The 17,500-nt window shown below is 34.2% G+C and overlaps 2 protein-coding genes and 1 pseudogene across 3 annotated transcripts in view; all 3 read left to right on the top strand.

The window, feature by feature from the left end:
• Positions 1-914: 914 nt before the first annotated feature.
• Positions 915-2,966, top strand: LOC147831406 (achaete-scute homolog 5-like). The gene has a single exon (XM_087303890.1). The coding sequence runs from the start codon at positions 2,345-2,347 to the stop codon at positions 2,825-2,827; it is 483 nt and encodes a 160-aa protein (XP_087160016.1). The 5' UTR covers positions 915-2,344; the 3' UTR covers positions 2,828-2,966.
• LOC147831405 (achaete-scute homolog 5 pseudogene) lies at positions 2,916-3,636 on the top strand (annotated as a pseudogene).
• A 2,041-nt stretch (positions 3,637-5,677) lies between these two features.
• cacna1sa (calcium voltage-gated channel subunit alpha1 Sa) overlaps positions 5,678-17,500 on the top strand; it is a 56,368-nt gene continuing 44,545 nt past the window's right edge. The window contains exons 1-2 of one of the 2 annotated variants that reach the window (XM_087303185.1): positions 5,678-6,251; positions 14,010-14,115. In XM_087303185.1, the coding sequence (XP_087159311.1) occupies positions 6,064-6,251; positions 14,010-14,115 (294 nt within the window). In that variant the 5' untranslated portion in view covers positions 5,678-6,063. 2 annotated transcript variants of the gene reach the window in all.

Raw genomic sequence — 17,500 nt, 5'->3', positions numbered from 1 at the left:
GCTCTCTGTTAAACAAAAATTGGAGAAAAAAATAAACAGGAGGGCGAATAATTCTGACTTCAACTGTGTGTATATAAATATTTTTTTTTCTTTTTTTGAGATTTTGATAAAAATGTAATTGCATTTTATTTGGCCCAAATTGTCATTAATGCAGCAAAACAAATAGAAAGCAAAATAATAATTGTTGTTAATGAAAATCGGCACATTTGCACTTTTTTGTACTTTTATTATTTAATAATAATAATAATAATAATAAGCTGTATTTAAAGGCACCTTTATTAATGGTCACTGTACATCACAGCAAAACAAACAAACAGATTTTTTTCTGTATAATTGAAGCCCTGGTTTCCTTAAAAAAATATTTAGTTTTTTTAAAATTGCTTAAAATGCTGCTCTTGTATATGTTTTTATGTAATTTGTAAAAATTGTTATGTCATATTTAATAATCATCTTGTATTGCCAATTTGCTATATCATAATAATAATAATAATAATAATAATAATACATAAAATAATAATAATAATAATATTAATAATAATAATAATACATAAAATAATAATAATAATAATAATACATATAATAACAATAATTATAATAATAATAATACATATAATAATAATAATAATAATAATAATATTACATACAATAATAATAATAAACTGTATTTAAAGGCACCTTTATTAATGGTCACTCTACATCACAGCAAAACAAACAAACAGATAAAAACTATTAAATAGAAAAGAGAATCAAATCAAATTAAAGTAAAGCTGAAGCTGCGCTGCTCTGATGGAGAAACACGCACGAGTTTTCATTCATTATTTCCTCCTCAATGTGTTTAATCTGACAGCGCTTCACAGAGAGGGGATTTCCACACACACACACACACACACACACACACACACACACACACACACACACACACACACACACACAAACACACACACACGATAGACAGAAGACAAGTGCAGAACCTTCTTTAAATAACACACACACACATAAAAAGGCTGTTTTTCTGCTCTGTTGCTGTAAATCTGGTGTAGTCGTAAATTAGAGATGGATTAAACACACACACACACACTAACACACACACACACACACACACACAGACACTGCTATCCAGAAACACACCAATGCCGACATAACACAAACCTCATGTACATCCACATCTCCTGTTGAATCACCATAACATTCATTCATTTTCCTTCGGCTTAGTCCCTTTATTGATCAGGGGTTGCCACAGCAAAATGAACCGCCAACTATTCCAGCACATGTTTTATACAATGGATACCTTTCAAGCTGCAACCCAGTACTGGGAAACACCCATAAACACTCATACACTACAGCCAGTGTAGTTGATCAGTTCCCCTATAGCGCATGTGTTTGGACTGTGAGGGAAACCGGAGCACCCAGAGGAAACCAACGCCAACACAGGGAGAACATGCAAACTCCACACAGAAACACCAACTGACCCAGCCGAGGCTCAAACCAGCAACCTGAAAATGAAAGAATGAAACCAAACACCAGTCGAAAACGGATTTCTTCAGCTTTAAGGTAATGTTTACAGCTGGTTGACCCTCAACTGCTTTCAGTTCAAGTTGATTTACTCATAGAGCACATTTCAAAACAGCCACACGACTGACCGAAGTGCTAAAGACAGAGTAATATTCAGTGAAAATCTAGAGAAAACCATAAAAACAACACAAACAACACATATATAATCAGAAACAAAGCCATCGACAGAACTATCAGTGTAAGATTAATAGGCCACACTGAACAGGTCGGTTTTTAAAAGAGATTTGAGAACAGATAGTGATGGTGCCATCTTCAGCTCTGTTTTATGCTAAATCCGTGTTAATATCGAGGAGCGTCCGCGGGTTTATCCTTGTGTTTGAAGCTCAGCCTAAACGCTGATTATCCTAATCTGGAGCGTGTTTGAAGTTTTAACGTCTGGCTCTCTCAAAATCCCTCACAGGCTATCAAAGAGAAAACAGGAGGCGTTTATCACTGAAGACGACGATGCTTCCTCACCGCAGGAAATCCTGGAGCATTAGCACAACTTCCTGAACAAAGGGGGCGTGGCTTTCTGTCTACGAACCAAACGACACCACACTGTGAAAAAGGGATTAGTTACTTTACTTTAAATAAACCGAGTAAAGCCGTTGCCTTAAAAGCAGCAAGTTTATTTAGTTTTAAAAGCCCATTGACTTAACTTTTAAAATTTACGCACAGAGTTTTTTTTACTTGATAATAATCATAAGGCAACGAATTAACTCTTTTTAGTAAAAACATAAAGTCAACTAATCACTTTTTACAGTGGACGATTTGATCTGGAAATTGTGCGGATATGGACACATCTGTTCAGGAGCGACTGGCTGGAAGTAGCCGTTATTGTGCGCCCTCTGGTGGCTACAGAGCAAACGACGACGCAATCAGACGCTCTCTCCCATTGTTTTTATACCCGACGCACATGGAGCGGAGCGTTTACGATGGCTCGTATTGTAGTGGAGCGTCACTACTGTCGTATCTTCCACCGTTTCACGGCAGTTTTGGTGTTTACGAGTGCCCGTTTGAGCCGGCGTTCATCCAGAAGAGGAACGAGCGTGAACGGCAGCGAGTCAAGTGTGTAAATCTGGGCTACGCCAAATTACGCGATCACCTTCCCAACGGGAGCGCCGATAAACGGCTGAGTAAAGTGGAGACGCTTCGGGCCGCGATTCGATATATTAAATACCTGCAAGAGCTGGTGGAGAGCGCCGGAAGAGGAGCGAAGAGTGAAGAAATGTCGCCGGTTTCAGTTTCCGAATCGGAGGAGTCTGTGGGAAGTTAACGATTCAAATGTCCAACACACTTTTTTTAAACACAATCACGAAAATCAACTTTAATGTTTGAGTAAACCCGTTGCCTTAAATCCGACAAGTTGGTTTTACTTTTAAAAAGTCAAGTACTTACCTTTTTTTTACGCACGTAGTTTGTTTATTTAACAATTATAAAGGCAATTTAGTTTTTTTTACAGTCAACTAATCATTTTTTACAGTGGACGATTGAATCTGGAAATTGTGCGGATATGGACACATCTGTTCAGGAGCGACTGGCTGGAAGTAGCTGTTATTGTGCGCCCTCTGGTGGCTACAGAGCAAACGACGACCCAATCAGATGCTCTTTCCTATTGTTTTTATACCCTGGAGCGGATCGTTTACGATGGCTCGTATTGTTGTGGAGCATCACTACTGTCGTATCTTCCAAGTATCTGGTGTTTACAAGTGCCCGTTTGAGCCGGCGTTCATCCAGAAGAGGAATGAGCGTTAACGGCAGCGGGTCAAATGCGTAAACCTGGGCTACGCCAAATTACACGACCACCTACCCATCAGGAGCAGCAATAAACAGCTGAGTAAACTGGAGACAATGCGGGCCGCGATTCGATATATTAAATACCTGCAGGAGCTGTTGGAAAGCGCCAGCGGAGAAGCAAAAAATTAAGAAACATCGCTGCTTTCAGTTTCCGAATCGGAGTCTGTGGGAAGTTGACAATTCAAATGTCGGAGACACTTTTTTATATAACATAATCATCAAAATCAACTTCAATCTTCAAGACTTTTGGTGCCTGTATTTAAGTGAGTTTTATTTTTAAAGACGAGACTTGTCAGATTGTAGCTGAAAATAAGTTACAATAAAACTAGTGCTTAGTGTCTTTACATTTATGAAATTATAATAATATATTGTATTATATTACATACAGATTTTCTGCAAGTCAAATTTCCGACTCTTTAGGACCTTTTCAAGACAAATTGTTGTACTCTAAAAGTATGGAGTAGATGTTTTCTTTTGAGGGTTTTTTCCTTTTGTTTGTTTACATGTTGAAGTAATGCTACAAATCCACATCAGAGGGGTTTTTAGGAAGTTCACACTGTAAATGTCGCACACTTTTTTGAACATAACCATGAAGATCGTTTTAAACGTTTTTCAATCTTCAAGACTTTTGGTGCATGTTCTTAAGTTTGGTTGCATTTTTAACGACGACACGTCAGATTGTGGCTGAAAATAATTTCAAATAAAACTTGTGCCTTTACGTTTATCAAAATAATAATGATATATTTAATTATATTATATACAGGGTTTCTGAAAGTCAAACTGAAGACCTTTTAAAATATTTTCAAGGCATTTTTACATGGACATAGGAATAATGAAGACTTGTTTTAAATTATTTAATATCTACAACACAATAATTCTGTTAATTTTAAGGGCTTAGGTAGAGATTTTGAAATTTAAGACTTTTTAAACCCTAAAATATTAATGCTGATAATTAAAGTACTGTATTTGAGGATTTTATTCTTTCTGTAAACAAGACACTATTTTTGATTATTCATTTTAGAATTTTTAGATAAGTCAGATTTATTCGCCCTCCTGTATATTTCTTACTCCAATTTCTATTTGATGGACCGAAGATTTCAACACATTTCTAAACATAATAGTGTTAATAACTCATCTCTAATAGCTGTCTTTTCTCTTTGCCATGATGACAGCACATAATATTAGACTAGATATTCTTCAAGACATTAGTGTTCAGCTTACAGTGACATGTAAAGGCTTCACTAGGGTAATCAGGGTAAAGTTAGGGTAATTAGGCAAGTCATTGTATAACAGTGGTTTGTTCTGGAGACAATCCAACACTAATATTGCTGAAGGGGAGAATAATATTAAGCTTAAAATGGCTTAAAAACTGCTTTTATTCAAGTCAAAATAAAACTAATAAGACTTTCTCCAGAAGAATAAATATTAGAGGAAATACTGTGAACAATTCCTGAATCCGTTCAACATCATTTTGGAAATATCTGACCAAGAAAATCACAGGAAGGTGAATAATTCTGATTTCAACTGTGTTTGGATTAGAAATGAGACAAACGCTCAGTGAATGGCAGCTTATGCAAGAAGCAGAATGAGGCATGTGGATCTGCCCAGTGTTTTCATGAGGTCACAGGGGTCACAACGGCCAGAAAAAGCCTGAAATCAACACCCGCTCTCTGTGATCACACACACTTTAAGTTTAACACGATTAAACCGTACATTATATTACACAATAATGGGTGTGTTTTGTTTTGAATAATGTCTATTTTAAATGATGCTTGTCCAATTTGTGCTCATGATCTACCATGACATGATGTTTGAACAAATATCTTATGTTTGACTTTATTTTACCCATCATATGATGTTTAAATATCAATAAATTACATAATTATTCGAATACATTTTATTTTAAGGGTTTTTAAGTACAAACAACATCGTCTCAGAACGCACACACTGTACAGGTAGATGCCATACATGTGGGTTCAGCTGCTGGAAACACTACTGTAATGTAATATAGTACTACAGAAATCCTCATCATCGTTAATGCACTGATTCTACGTAGTATAGTATGGATTTTAAGTAAATTTTAGGTAAGGCAATAACAACCCAGACATATTCCTGACAGATCTGAGTCTGTTCAAATATTGAAAACTCCCAAAATCAATGGAGGCGTTCAGGAAAACTCATAAATAACGTGAAACCAAAGATCACAGCTGATTTATCCGCAAGCTGATTGGTTTGCAGGCTAAACAGAAGGGGCCAATGGGAACACTGCAAAGTTATGACATTGTAAATGTCCAGCCTCTTTATCTCTGTGTCTCATTCACACCCACTCACACACACATGAACTGAGCGACACACACATTGTCTATATTTATGGTGAAGTCATAACAGCTGCAGTGCGAAGCCAACAGGAGCACAGAGACAGACAGTAGGAGGAACACTCTGTATCGACAGTCTTTATATTTGCTTATATGTTCTATTGTATTAACATTTAGACTATTATTTATGTCACTGTTATTATTATTGTAAGGTCACGAGTGAGCATTTCACTGCATGTCATACAATACGTGACACATATCATTAGAATTTGAAGCACGTTCAGAAGGGCAGATGCTGGAAACACATTTGTTTTGGAGTCCTGAGCGCAAGCACAGACTGTTCCTGAAGTTTTGAGCAAAGTACCTGATCTCCGGGATTCCTGCGCCTCCCGATCGGATCATGGAGGGAAACGGCGAAGCTCCCATGAGCTCCTTCATCATGGATGAGGAGACGCTGAAGAGGAAACAGCGGGAAAAGCTGAAGAAGCTCCAGGCCACCGGGGGGAACCCTCGTCCCGCGCGCTCACTGCTGTTCCTCACACTCAAAAACCCATTTCGCAAGGCCTGCATCAACATCGTGGAGTGGAAGTATCCTTTAGAAAAGCAGCTGGAGAGCCCAAAAGTAATCTAAATGTAATCTACAAAAGAGCACAAAAGTAATCTAAATGTAATCTACAAAAGAGCACAAAAGTAATCTAAATGTAATCTACAAAAGAACACAAAAGTAATCTAAATGTAATCTCAAAAGTAATCTAAATATAATCTAAAAAAGAGCACAAAAGTAATCTAAATGTAATCTACAAAAGAACACAAAAGTAATCTAAATGTAATCTCAAAAGTAATCTAATATAATCTACAAAAGAGCACAAAAGTAATCTAAATGTAATCTACAACAGTAATCAAAATGTAATCTACAAAATTCAAATGTAATCTAAAAAAGAACAAAAGTAATCTAAATGTAATTTACAAAGTAATCTAAATATAACCTACAAAAGAGCACAAAGTAATCTAAATGTAATCTACAAAACAGCACAAAAGTAATCTAAATGTAATCTACAAAAGTAATCTAAATGTAATCTACAAAAGAGTACAAAATTTATCTAAATGTAGTCTACAAAAGAGTGCAAAAGTAATCTAATTGTAATCTACAAAAGTAATCTAAATGTTCTCTAGAAAAAAGCCCCAAAGCAATCTAAATGTAATCTACAAAAGAGCACAAAGGTAATCTAAATGTAATCTACAAAAGTAATCAAAATGTAATCTACAAAATTCAAATGTAATCTACAAAAGAGCGCAAAAGTAATCTAAATGTAATCTACAAAAGAACACAAAAGTAATCTAAATGTAATCTCAAAAGTAATCTAAATATAATCTACAAAAGAGCACAAAAGTAATCTAAATGTAATCTACAAAAGAACACAAAAGTAATCTAAATTTAATCTCAAAAGTAATCTAAATATAATCTACAAAAGAGCACAAAAGTAATCTAAATGTAATCTACAAAAGTAATCAAAATGTAATCTACAAAATTCAAATGTAATCTAAAAAAGAACAAAAGTAATCTAAATATAATCTACAAAAGAGTGCAAAAGTAATCTAAATGTAATCTACAAAAGTAATCTAAATGTAATCTACAAAAGTAATCTAAATGTAATCTACAAAAGTAATCTAAATGTAATCTATGTTAGTTGGAGAGTAGTTATTTAAGTATTTAACTGAAATTCTGTATGATATAAAGTAAAAAGTCTTTCTTAGCAGTGTTGCCACCTAAAGGCAAAGTGCAGTAACTACATGTTTGGTCAAACATGAGTTAAAGGGTCAGTTCACACACAATATGGATATTTACTTGCTGTTTACTCTCTCCTAGGCTGCTGATAAACACGTTAGAAGACTTTATACTTTGAAGAAAGATGAAAACCACTGACCTGCATAGTAAAAAATAATAAATAAATATTAATAAGTATTAATACATGAATAAATATTATAAAAGCCAACGGTTACAGGTTTGCGGCATTCTTCCGGATAAAATATTTTGCATTAAACAGAAGAAACTGTGTAAGTAAAGTGTGTGTAAATGATGACAGAATTGTAATTTTTGTGTGAACTGACCCAGCCTAAAAGCTGCTTTGTGAGCCTATCGGGTTTTTTATTTCAGAAACACTAATATAGCCACAATCAAATTTAGATTTCTTTTATAAATAATTTTTTTCTGAAAAGTAACTGAATTACTTGAGAAGTAATTTAATTGCTTGATTTAATACCAGGCTTCCTGGGGGAGCAGTGGGGAGCATGATCACCTGACAGCAAGAAGGTCGCTGGTTACAGGTGAATAGAATAAGCTACATTGGCCGTAGTGTAAACTATAAATTATTAGTCTATAATTTTACAGTAAATTACCGGCTAATTGCATTACTTTCACGGTAAGGTACTGCATGTAAATTCACAGTAAATTACTGTGAGGTGCTTCATAATAACAATCAGGGCTTGACATTCACTTTTTTGATCATCAGCCACTGTGGCTAGTAGATTTCCAACATTACTAGCCACTCGCCATTTTCACTAGCCACAATTTTATTGTTACGAAAATATATTTTATATGTGTAAATATGACTTCGACATGCTAAAACTACTTGATTTAGATTTCGCGTTATCTCCACATGCCTCCTCATTCATTTCACTTTGTGTGTGTCATGTATGAGCTGGCTTCATAATCATAATCATGAGCAGATGGGTCAGGGTTTCACAGTATTACAGTTTTTATTTCACATAATTTCAGAGCTCAAAATGAAGAATTTACCAAATTTATACCAAACATAAACAATTCATTATTTCTTAGACACACATTTTAAATGTGTCAAAACAAGCAAAATAAAGCTGTATATTATACTTTTATTTTAACAAAACATATGTACAGTAATCAGTTCTTGCTAAAGTTCCCAGATCAGCAGCTAACTAAACACAAATGGGCTGTTAATCTCGCATTAAAGCAATGTTATTGTAAAAAAAATGATAATTAAATCATATTAACGCAAAAGAAAGCAGGTAAAAACATACGATGTGATAATGAAAGGACGATCACACACACGGTTAACGTTAGACCCGTAAATAATCTGTTCAAAGAATTGCTGAAGCGAAAGCAACCCGTGCTGCTTACAAAAAGACACAAGCTCGTGAAAGCAGCGAGACTGCGGGTGCATGAGCATTACTTTTTGTCTAGGCTATTTGAAAGAGAACCGATCACATCAGTTGCGTTTCTACGGTTGCTTCACGCAAGGAAACGGGAGCGCGCACGCATTTTAAACAGTCACGCGCATCACCTCAGCTGTTAGCGGTGTTATCCTCTTGTTGTTGGTGGTTGTTGGTTATCCTCTCATTCGGTATTCACCTGCTTTCTTTTGCTCGCGCGAACACAGTTATTTTTGTTAGTTGTGATGCTTCTCAATTCTGAGATCTCCTTTGCATGCATATTGCTTTTAAGAATTATTATCTGGGAAAATTATTTTCAACCAGCCAAAGTGGCTAGTGTGAGTGTCTGTCTTACCCGCCACTGCTGAAATCGACCCGCATTTGGCGAGATGGCGGGTGTTAATCTCAAGCCCTGATAACAATAATGTTGTAAATATTTCAAAATATTTAAAAAAGTGCCTGTGCCAGCATAAAAAGTTAATCTGTGTGAATTTCTATGTTGAATAAAATATGAATAGTGTTTAAATTCCTATAACTAACGTGCAAAAGATATAGCTATTTTCACAGTAATTTGCTGTAATCATGTTGCCAGCCTTAATATTACAACAAAACTCTGAATATGTCAACAGTTAAACCCTGTAAAGTGACTCGAGTGGAGTTTACAGTGAAAAAAATTAGTTACATGTTGTGAAATTCTGGAACTTTATTACAATGTATGTGTGTGAATGAGAGTGTATGGGTGTTTCCCAGTGCTGGGTTGCGACTGGAAGGGCATCCGCTATGTAAGCACATACCTTGGATAAGTTGGCGGTTCATTCCGCTGTTGCGACCCCTGATTAATAAAGTAACTAAGCTGAAAAAAAATGAATGAATGACTTAATATTACTTTAAATCCATATGAATCTCGATGCATACAGACTTTAAGAGAAACTAAACTCTTTTGGGTGTTTTTTTTAGATTATAGCTTAAAAAATAACACTTAAAATAAATCCTTGACCCACATACTGACACATTTTAATTTCATTGTTTCTGAGATGTGCAAATGTTGGAGATATATATATATATATATACACACAGTATAAATCAACACAATTGCTTTGCTCCTCTGAATGTTTACATTATATTTACATTTCTGTCCTAATCACTCACAATTCTCCTGATAAATGTAACCTTCTGAAGTTAAAAAATTGAGTTATTCTGAGAAAAATATGTGTATAACATAAAAAACACAGTTAATTTCAGGCTTGTAGCCAGCCTATTAAAAAGGGGTGGTTCTTTTTCACAAAAACTGGAGCTTTTTGCAGATATTCGAGCTTCAAATACTGAATTTTAGTGACATTTTAAGCACTCAATTTTGCTGGATCAGCTTGTCAGATTGTTATGATTACCAAACTTTCTGATGCAACATAAATACTTCCCTCATTTTAGGTTACATGTAGATTACATTTAGATTACTTTTGTTTTCTTTTGCAGATTACATTTAGATTACTTTTGTTTTCTTTTGCAGATTACATTTAGATTACATTTAGATTACTTTTGTTTTCTTTTGCAGATTACATTTAGATTACTTTTAGCACTCTGTTTGTCACACAACCAGCGATCGCTTTCCAGAGATCGCTGGTTCTCACACGAACACCAGGACTACACTTCCGCATTTCCCAGGACGACATTTTCATACATGCACTGCTCCCAGACACCCATGCTCATTCATCTGCTTGATTGCACTCACCAGCTGAACCCTGTCAGAGACTGATAACATACCATACATAAACCTCTCATTCACTCACCCTGGTTGCCGAGTCTTGTTTACCCTAGTGTGACTTTACAACGCGTTTCCTTGTCTTGTCTCTCCGTGTTAGACCTTAGCCTTGTATCCCTGTAATCCTATTTAGCCGCCTGCCTTGTGACCTGTTGCCTGTTTATACTACGATGATTTTGGATTTGCCTGCACATACCCGTTTGTACCTGATTTGACCACTGCTTGCCTGACGCTGAATAAACCTGCATAATGGATCTTACCTTCTGTTGTATCCGTCACTCCACCCCCATCGTTACACTGTTATAGATTACATTTAGATTACTTTTAGCACTGTTATAGATTACATTTAGATTACTTTTATCACTCTGTTATAGATTACATTTAGATTACTTTTGCAGATTACATTTAGATTACTTTTAGCACTCTGTTATAAATTACATTTAGATTACGTTTAGCACTCTGTTATAGATTACATTTAGATTACATTTATCACTCTGTTGTAGATTACATTTAGATTACTTTTGTGTTCTTTTGCAGATTACATTTAGATTACTTTTAGCACTCTGTTATAGATTACATTTAGATTACTTTTAGCACTCTGTTATAGATTACATTTAGATTACTTTTAGCACTCTGTTATAGATTACATTTAGATTACTTTTAGCACTCTGTTATAGATTACATTTAGATTACTTTTATCACTCTGTTGTAGATTACATTTAGATTACTTTTGTGTTCTTTTGCAGATTACATTTAGATTACTTTTAGCACTCTGTTATAGATTACATTTAGATTACTTTAAGCACTCTGTTATAGATTACATTTAGATTACTTTTAGCACTCTGTTATAGATTACATTTAGATTACTTTTAGCACTGTTATAGATTACATTTAGATTACTTTTATCACTCTGTTGTAGATTACATTTAGATTACTTTTGTGTTCTTTTGCAGATTACATTTAGATTACTTTTAGCACTCTGTTATAGATTACATTTAGATTACTTTTAGCACTCTGTTATAGATTACATTTAGATTACTTTTAGCACTCTGTTATAGATTACATTTAGATTACTTTTAGCACTCTGTTATAGATTACATTTAGATTACTTTTAGCACTCTGTTATAGATTACATTTAGATTACTTTTAGCACTCTGTTATAGATTACATTTAGATTACTTTTAGCACTCTGTTTTAGATTACATTTAGATTACTTTTGTAGATTACATTTACTTTTGTGATCTTTTGTAGCTTTAACATTTAGGTTACTTCTTGAGCTCATCATAAGTGCTTATCATACTATTTTTTGTTTACAAAAATGGGTCACACATTTTTTGATGGTCCGTTTGGTCTGACTCATTCACATTAGATGATAAGTAGACTGTTAGGTTGGGGTTAGGGTTAGTGTAAGTTGACATGTACTTGCAAAGTTTCTTATAGTCAGTTAAATGTCTGTTGAAGGAGCAGAATCAGCAGATATTCAGCAGACAGTCTACTCATACTCAAATGCCCCATCAAAACAAAGTGTTACCCAAAAATGTTTATTTACAAATGTGCATTTAAACCAAGTTATTCCAGTTTATATATAGAATGTATCGAGATTAGAATATTAGAAATATAAAAAACACTTATTTTTTAATGCTAATTTATTGCCATCCATCATAAAATACAAACAAACAAAATAATTGTGAATCTCTTGAAACTTGTTTTAAATGAAAATCTATGGCCTATAGGCAAATAACAAACTGGCCAGCTCACCTCCTCAGTCAGAATTTGTCCATTTAGATAATAAAAGCTTTCTTTCATGGGTTATTTTATTGGATATTCTTCCTAAAGCCTTATTCTAATGGTTATTTTTACAATTTATAATGGCATCCTGTCAAACATGGCACAAGTGAGCTCATATAGAGACCAAATTCTGGACTTTGTCAGAAGGGCTGGGTCTTTCAGACCACCGGAACCCCCCTTGGCCTGAATTAAATTCTCTGAATTGATTTATACAGAACTGTTGAATTTATGTGCAATATTTAAGATGAGTACTATAATTAAACTACCTGACATTTCAAAGTAATACCTAAAAATGAGCAGAACGGTAAATTAATTAAAGTAATTAGTTACCTTGTTACTTTTTCCACCCAACACCGCTCACAATAAGTTTGACTTGCTGATGTTAGAAACATTTTAAAGGCATTTTTCTTTGTGTTGGTGTTTGTGTAGTTACTGCACATTGCTTTTTGAGGCATTATGCTTCTGTGTATGCGTGTTAAATCTGAAAATCGAAACACTTTAGAAATTCAACCTTAATGTTATAGAAATAATTTGTCCAATATTAAATACAGGCACTGAATTTACTATTTTAATTTCACTTCTCTATATTACAGTGGAGGGCAAATTATTTGTGAAATAATTTCAAATATTTCCCAAATGATGTTGAACAGATTAAAAAATCTGAAAAAAATATACAGAGGGCGAATAATTCTGACTTCAACTGCATTGTAAGTAACACATATTATATTATACTGCATAGTGAATAACAAAACTGAGTGCCAAATATGGAGACAGTGAAATAAAGCGCCTGTGAGACGACAGACTGTAATGAGCTCATTGACTGTGGAGTGTGTGTGTGTGTGTGTGTGTGTGTATGTGTAAATGTCAGTGTTTCAGCATGAGGAACAGCTGCTCTGTCCTTCAGCTCACTAAATACAGACATGCTAAGCTCAGAGAATGTTAGCACGCGCATAACAACACACTGACACACCACTGTGACACAAGCAGAGCTGGAAGATTACTTATGAGTTGCTGATACTAATTACATCACAACATTCGTAACAGCAATAGAAGATCCTAGATTACATATTTATGGTATTGTAATCTGAGTACTGTTAGATTACATTTAAATTACTTTTGTAGATTTAGATTGCTTTTGCACTTTTTTGCAGATTACATTTAGATTACTTTTAGCACTTAATTGTAGATTACATTAAGATTACTTTTCTGCTTATATTTATATTACTTTTGCACACTTTCATGGATTACATTTGCACTGTTTTGTAGAGTACATTTAGATTACGTTTGTGCTCTTTTGCAGATTGCATTTAGCCTATTTTAGCACTCTGTTATAGATTACATTTAGATTACTTTTGTAGATTACATTTAGATTACTTTATCACTGTTATAGATTAAATTTAGATTACTTTTGTAGATTACATTTACATTACTTTTGTGATCTTTTGTAGATTACATTTAGATTACTTTTGTGCTAACCCTCATTTGACACTATTGCATTATTTTGACAGACAGAAAGAACAAACGTTGTATGAATATAAACATAAACATCAATAATAAAGCATCATTGGTGTTTATTTTTGCATTGTTTTATCTTTCCTGAATATGCCTCTCAGACCGTTTGAGATCATCATCCTCCTCACCATCTTTGCTAACTGTGTAGCGCTGGCCGTTTTCATGCCCATGCCCGAGGAAGACACAAATAACACCAACAGCAACCTAGTGAGTGTCCCTCAAAAGTCAACACTACAGATTCCACCTCCAAATACACTCCCTAACACACGCACACGCACACACACACACACACACACACACACACACACACACACACACACCTGTACCTGTACAATCTCAAAGAATTTTAAGATTTAGAGCCCATTTAGAAAACGTTTATACCCTGAAACAACACTGAAAACACCTTTCAAATTTAAAACACTTTTCAAATTTAAAACACTTTTCGAATTGAAAACACTTTTCGAATTTAGAACAATTTTAGAAGACTTTCGAATTTAGAACACATCGAATTTAGAAGACCTTTCGAATTTAGAACACTTCAAATTTAAAAGACCTTTCGAATCTAGAAAACTTTTTTGAATTTAGAAAACTTTTGGAACACTTCAAATTTAGAACACTTTTTGAATTTAGAACACTTTTAGAAAACATTTAGAATTTACAACACTTAGGACACATAGAATTTAGAACACTTTTAGAACACCTTTCGAATTTAGAACACTTTTTGATTTTAGAACACGGAATTTAGAACACTTTTTCGAATTTAGAGCACTTTTCAAATTTAGAACACTTGGAATTTAGAACATTTCCGAGTTTAGAACACTTTTCGGATTTAGAACCCTTCGAATTTAGAACACTTTTTGAATTTGGAACACTTTTTCGAATTTAGCGCACTTTTTGAAATTTAAACACGTTTCAAATTTAGAACACTTTTCGAATATAGAAGTTTTCGAAGTTAGAACACTTTTAGAACACCTTTCAATTTTAGAACACTTTTAGAACACCTTTCGAATTTAGAATAGAGCCGTTAGAATTAAGAACACTTGGAAAATACATAATTTTTAGAACAATTAGTATTTGTAACCCTTTTATTATTGAGAACACTTTAAGAACACCTTTAAAATGATAGCACTTTAGCCATTTAAAACACTTCTGTAAAACACTGATGAATCTAATGTATTTGCACAAATATGATATTGCAAAGCTTTCTATATAAAACGTTTATTTAAATAAAATATTTCCATATACACCCCCCCCCCCCCTCTTTAAATACATAGTGTCCACCCTCAACAGGGTTTCTATGCTTAGAGGATTAGATGATTAACACTGAACCAGGCACCAGTTAAAGTCAATGTTGAAAAATGGTGTTAAGTTAAAGTGTACAGGCAGAATGGCAGACACCCAACGCCTGGTCTTCCCTAGTAAGTGAGCGTGACCTTGACCCAGGTGACTGAGAGAAGCAGGTGCTGCTGGGACGCTTTAAAATTAGCCACAAACTCAAACGTGGAGCTCGGACAGGGTTTAAAGCACTCTCGCTCATCACTGCGGCGTTATCTGAGTGATGCTGCGCTCCGTAACGCGATACGGCAGATTGATCCTTTCCTAATCAGGCCCACATCATAGCATTTGGATGATCATCATTGTAGTGTGGCTAGCTTTGTTTTGTGTTAAAGCAATTGTTCTATCCATGCATTCAAAACGATGCACACACAGGGATCTGCTATGAATATGCAGGATAATTCTATCACTTTTAAATATTAAAAGTGTTTATTTTTTTATTTTTGTTTATTTTTAATGGTGCCATCTAGTGGCATTGTAGATCTCCTGAACACAAAGTATTTTTCATTTTCTCCCATTGCTGAAATTAATAAATTAAAGTAATTACTGTGGAAAATAATGCTGTGATGCTCAAAACCTGCCGGAACTACTTTAGCTGTGCGTTTATCCGAGAAACAAAACGTAAAATATTTAGAGGTAAATAATTAGTTTTATTGGGTATAACTTTAGAATAATGGTCCAGCTAATGTTAGATATTAACAATAAGTATGAATAAAGTATTATATATACTTTATAAAATAAAGTATTGTAAAGCATTTATTAATCATAGAAATCAACATTTATGTACTTTATCTTGATAACTAAAGCTACTTGCCACAAAATTAAATTTTAAAAGTCATTTAAAAATTAACTATTACAATGCATATTGCAGAAATATCAAATTATCGCAATGTATATAGTAGAAAAATCAAATATCGCAATGTATTTCGCAGAAAAATCTAATATCGCAACGTATTTCGCAGAAAAATCAAATATCGCAATGTATTTCGCAGAAAAATCAAATATCGCAATGTATTTCGCAGAAAAATCAAATATCGCAATGTATATCGCAGAAAAATTACATATCGCAATGTATATCGCAGAAAAATCAAATATCGCAATGTATTTCGCAGAAAAATCTAATATCGCAACGTATTTCGCAGAAAAATCAAATATCGCAATGTATTTCGCAGAAAAATCAAATATCGCAATGTATTTCGCAGAAAAATCAAATATCGCAATGTATATCGCAGAAAAATTACATATCGCAATGTATATCGCAGAAAAATCAAATATCGCAATGTATTTCGCAGAAAAATCAAATATCGCAATGTATTTCGCAGAAAAATCAAATATCGCAATGTATTTCGCAGAAAAATCAAATATCGCAATGTATATCGCAGAAAAATCAAATATCGCAATGTATTTCGCAGAAAAATCAAATATCGCAATGTATTTCGCAGAAAAATCAAATATCGCAATGTATTTCGCAGAAAAATCAAATATCGCAATGTATATCGCAGAAAAATCAAATATCGCAATGTATTTCACAGAAAAATCAAATATCGCAATGTATTTCGCAGAAAAATCAAATAACATGGAAAATTAAATATTGCAATATATATTGCAAAAAATAAAATATCACAATGTATATCGCAATATCACAATTTATTTAGCAGAAAAATCTAAAATCTCAATGTATATTGAAAGAAAATCAAATATCACAATGTATATCGCAGAAAAATCAAATATTGCAATGTATTTTGCTGAAAAATTAAAAAAATCGCAATGTATTTTGCAAAAATGTAATAATCGCAATGTATTTAGAAGAAAAATCTAATAATCGCAATTTATATCAAGGATAAATCAAATACTGCCATGTATATCGTAGATAAATCAAATATCGCAATGCATTTCGCAAGGCAAAGCGGTGGCGCAGTAGGTAGTGTTGTCACCTCACAGCAAGAACGTTGCTGGTTCGAGCCTCGGCTAGGTCAGTTGGGTGTTTCTGTGTGGAGTTTGCATGTTCTCCCCGTGTTGGCGTGGGTTTCCTCCAGGTGCTCTGGTTTCCCCCACAGTCCAAACACATGCGCTATAGGGGAATTGGGTAGGCTAAATTGTCCGTCGTGTATGAGTGTAAAGGAGTGTGTGTGGGTGTTTCCTAGAGATGGGTTGCGGCTGGAAGGGCATCCGCTGCGTGAAACGTGCTGGATAAGTTGGCGGTTAAAGTGATAAAGTGGCTATAAAAAATGCTCAGAGTGTGTTTTCAGAGCGTCTG

The sequence above is a fragment of the Danio rerio genome, chromosome 22, assembly GCF_052040795.2.
Source record: "Danio rerio strain M-AB ecotype USA chromosome 22, GRCz13ab, whole genome shotgun sequence".
NCBI classification, from domain to species: Eukaryota; Metazoa; Chordata; class Actinopteri; order Cypriniformes; family Danionidae; genus Danio; species Danio rerio.
Note: the sequence above shows the minus strand (reverse complement) of the source record. Positions and strands in the feature narration are given on the sequence as shown.

Bases quoted from the DNA above. Each gene is read 5' to 3' on its own strand.
- LOC147831406 (XM_087303890.1), top strand. From the start codon at position 2,345: ATGGACACATCTGTTCAGGAGCGACTGGCTGGAAGTAGCCGTTATTGT.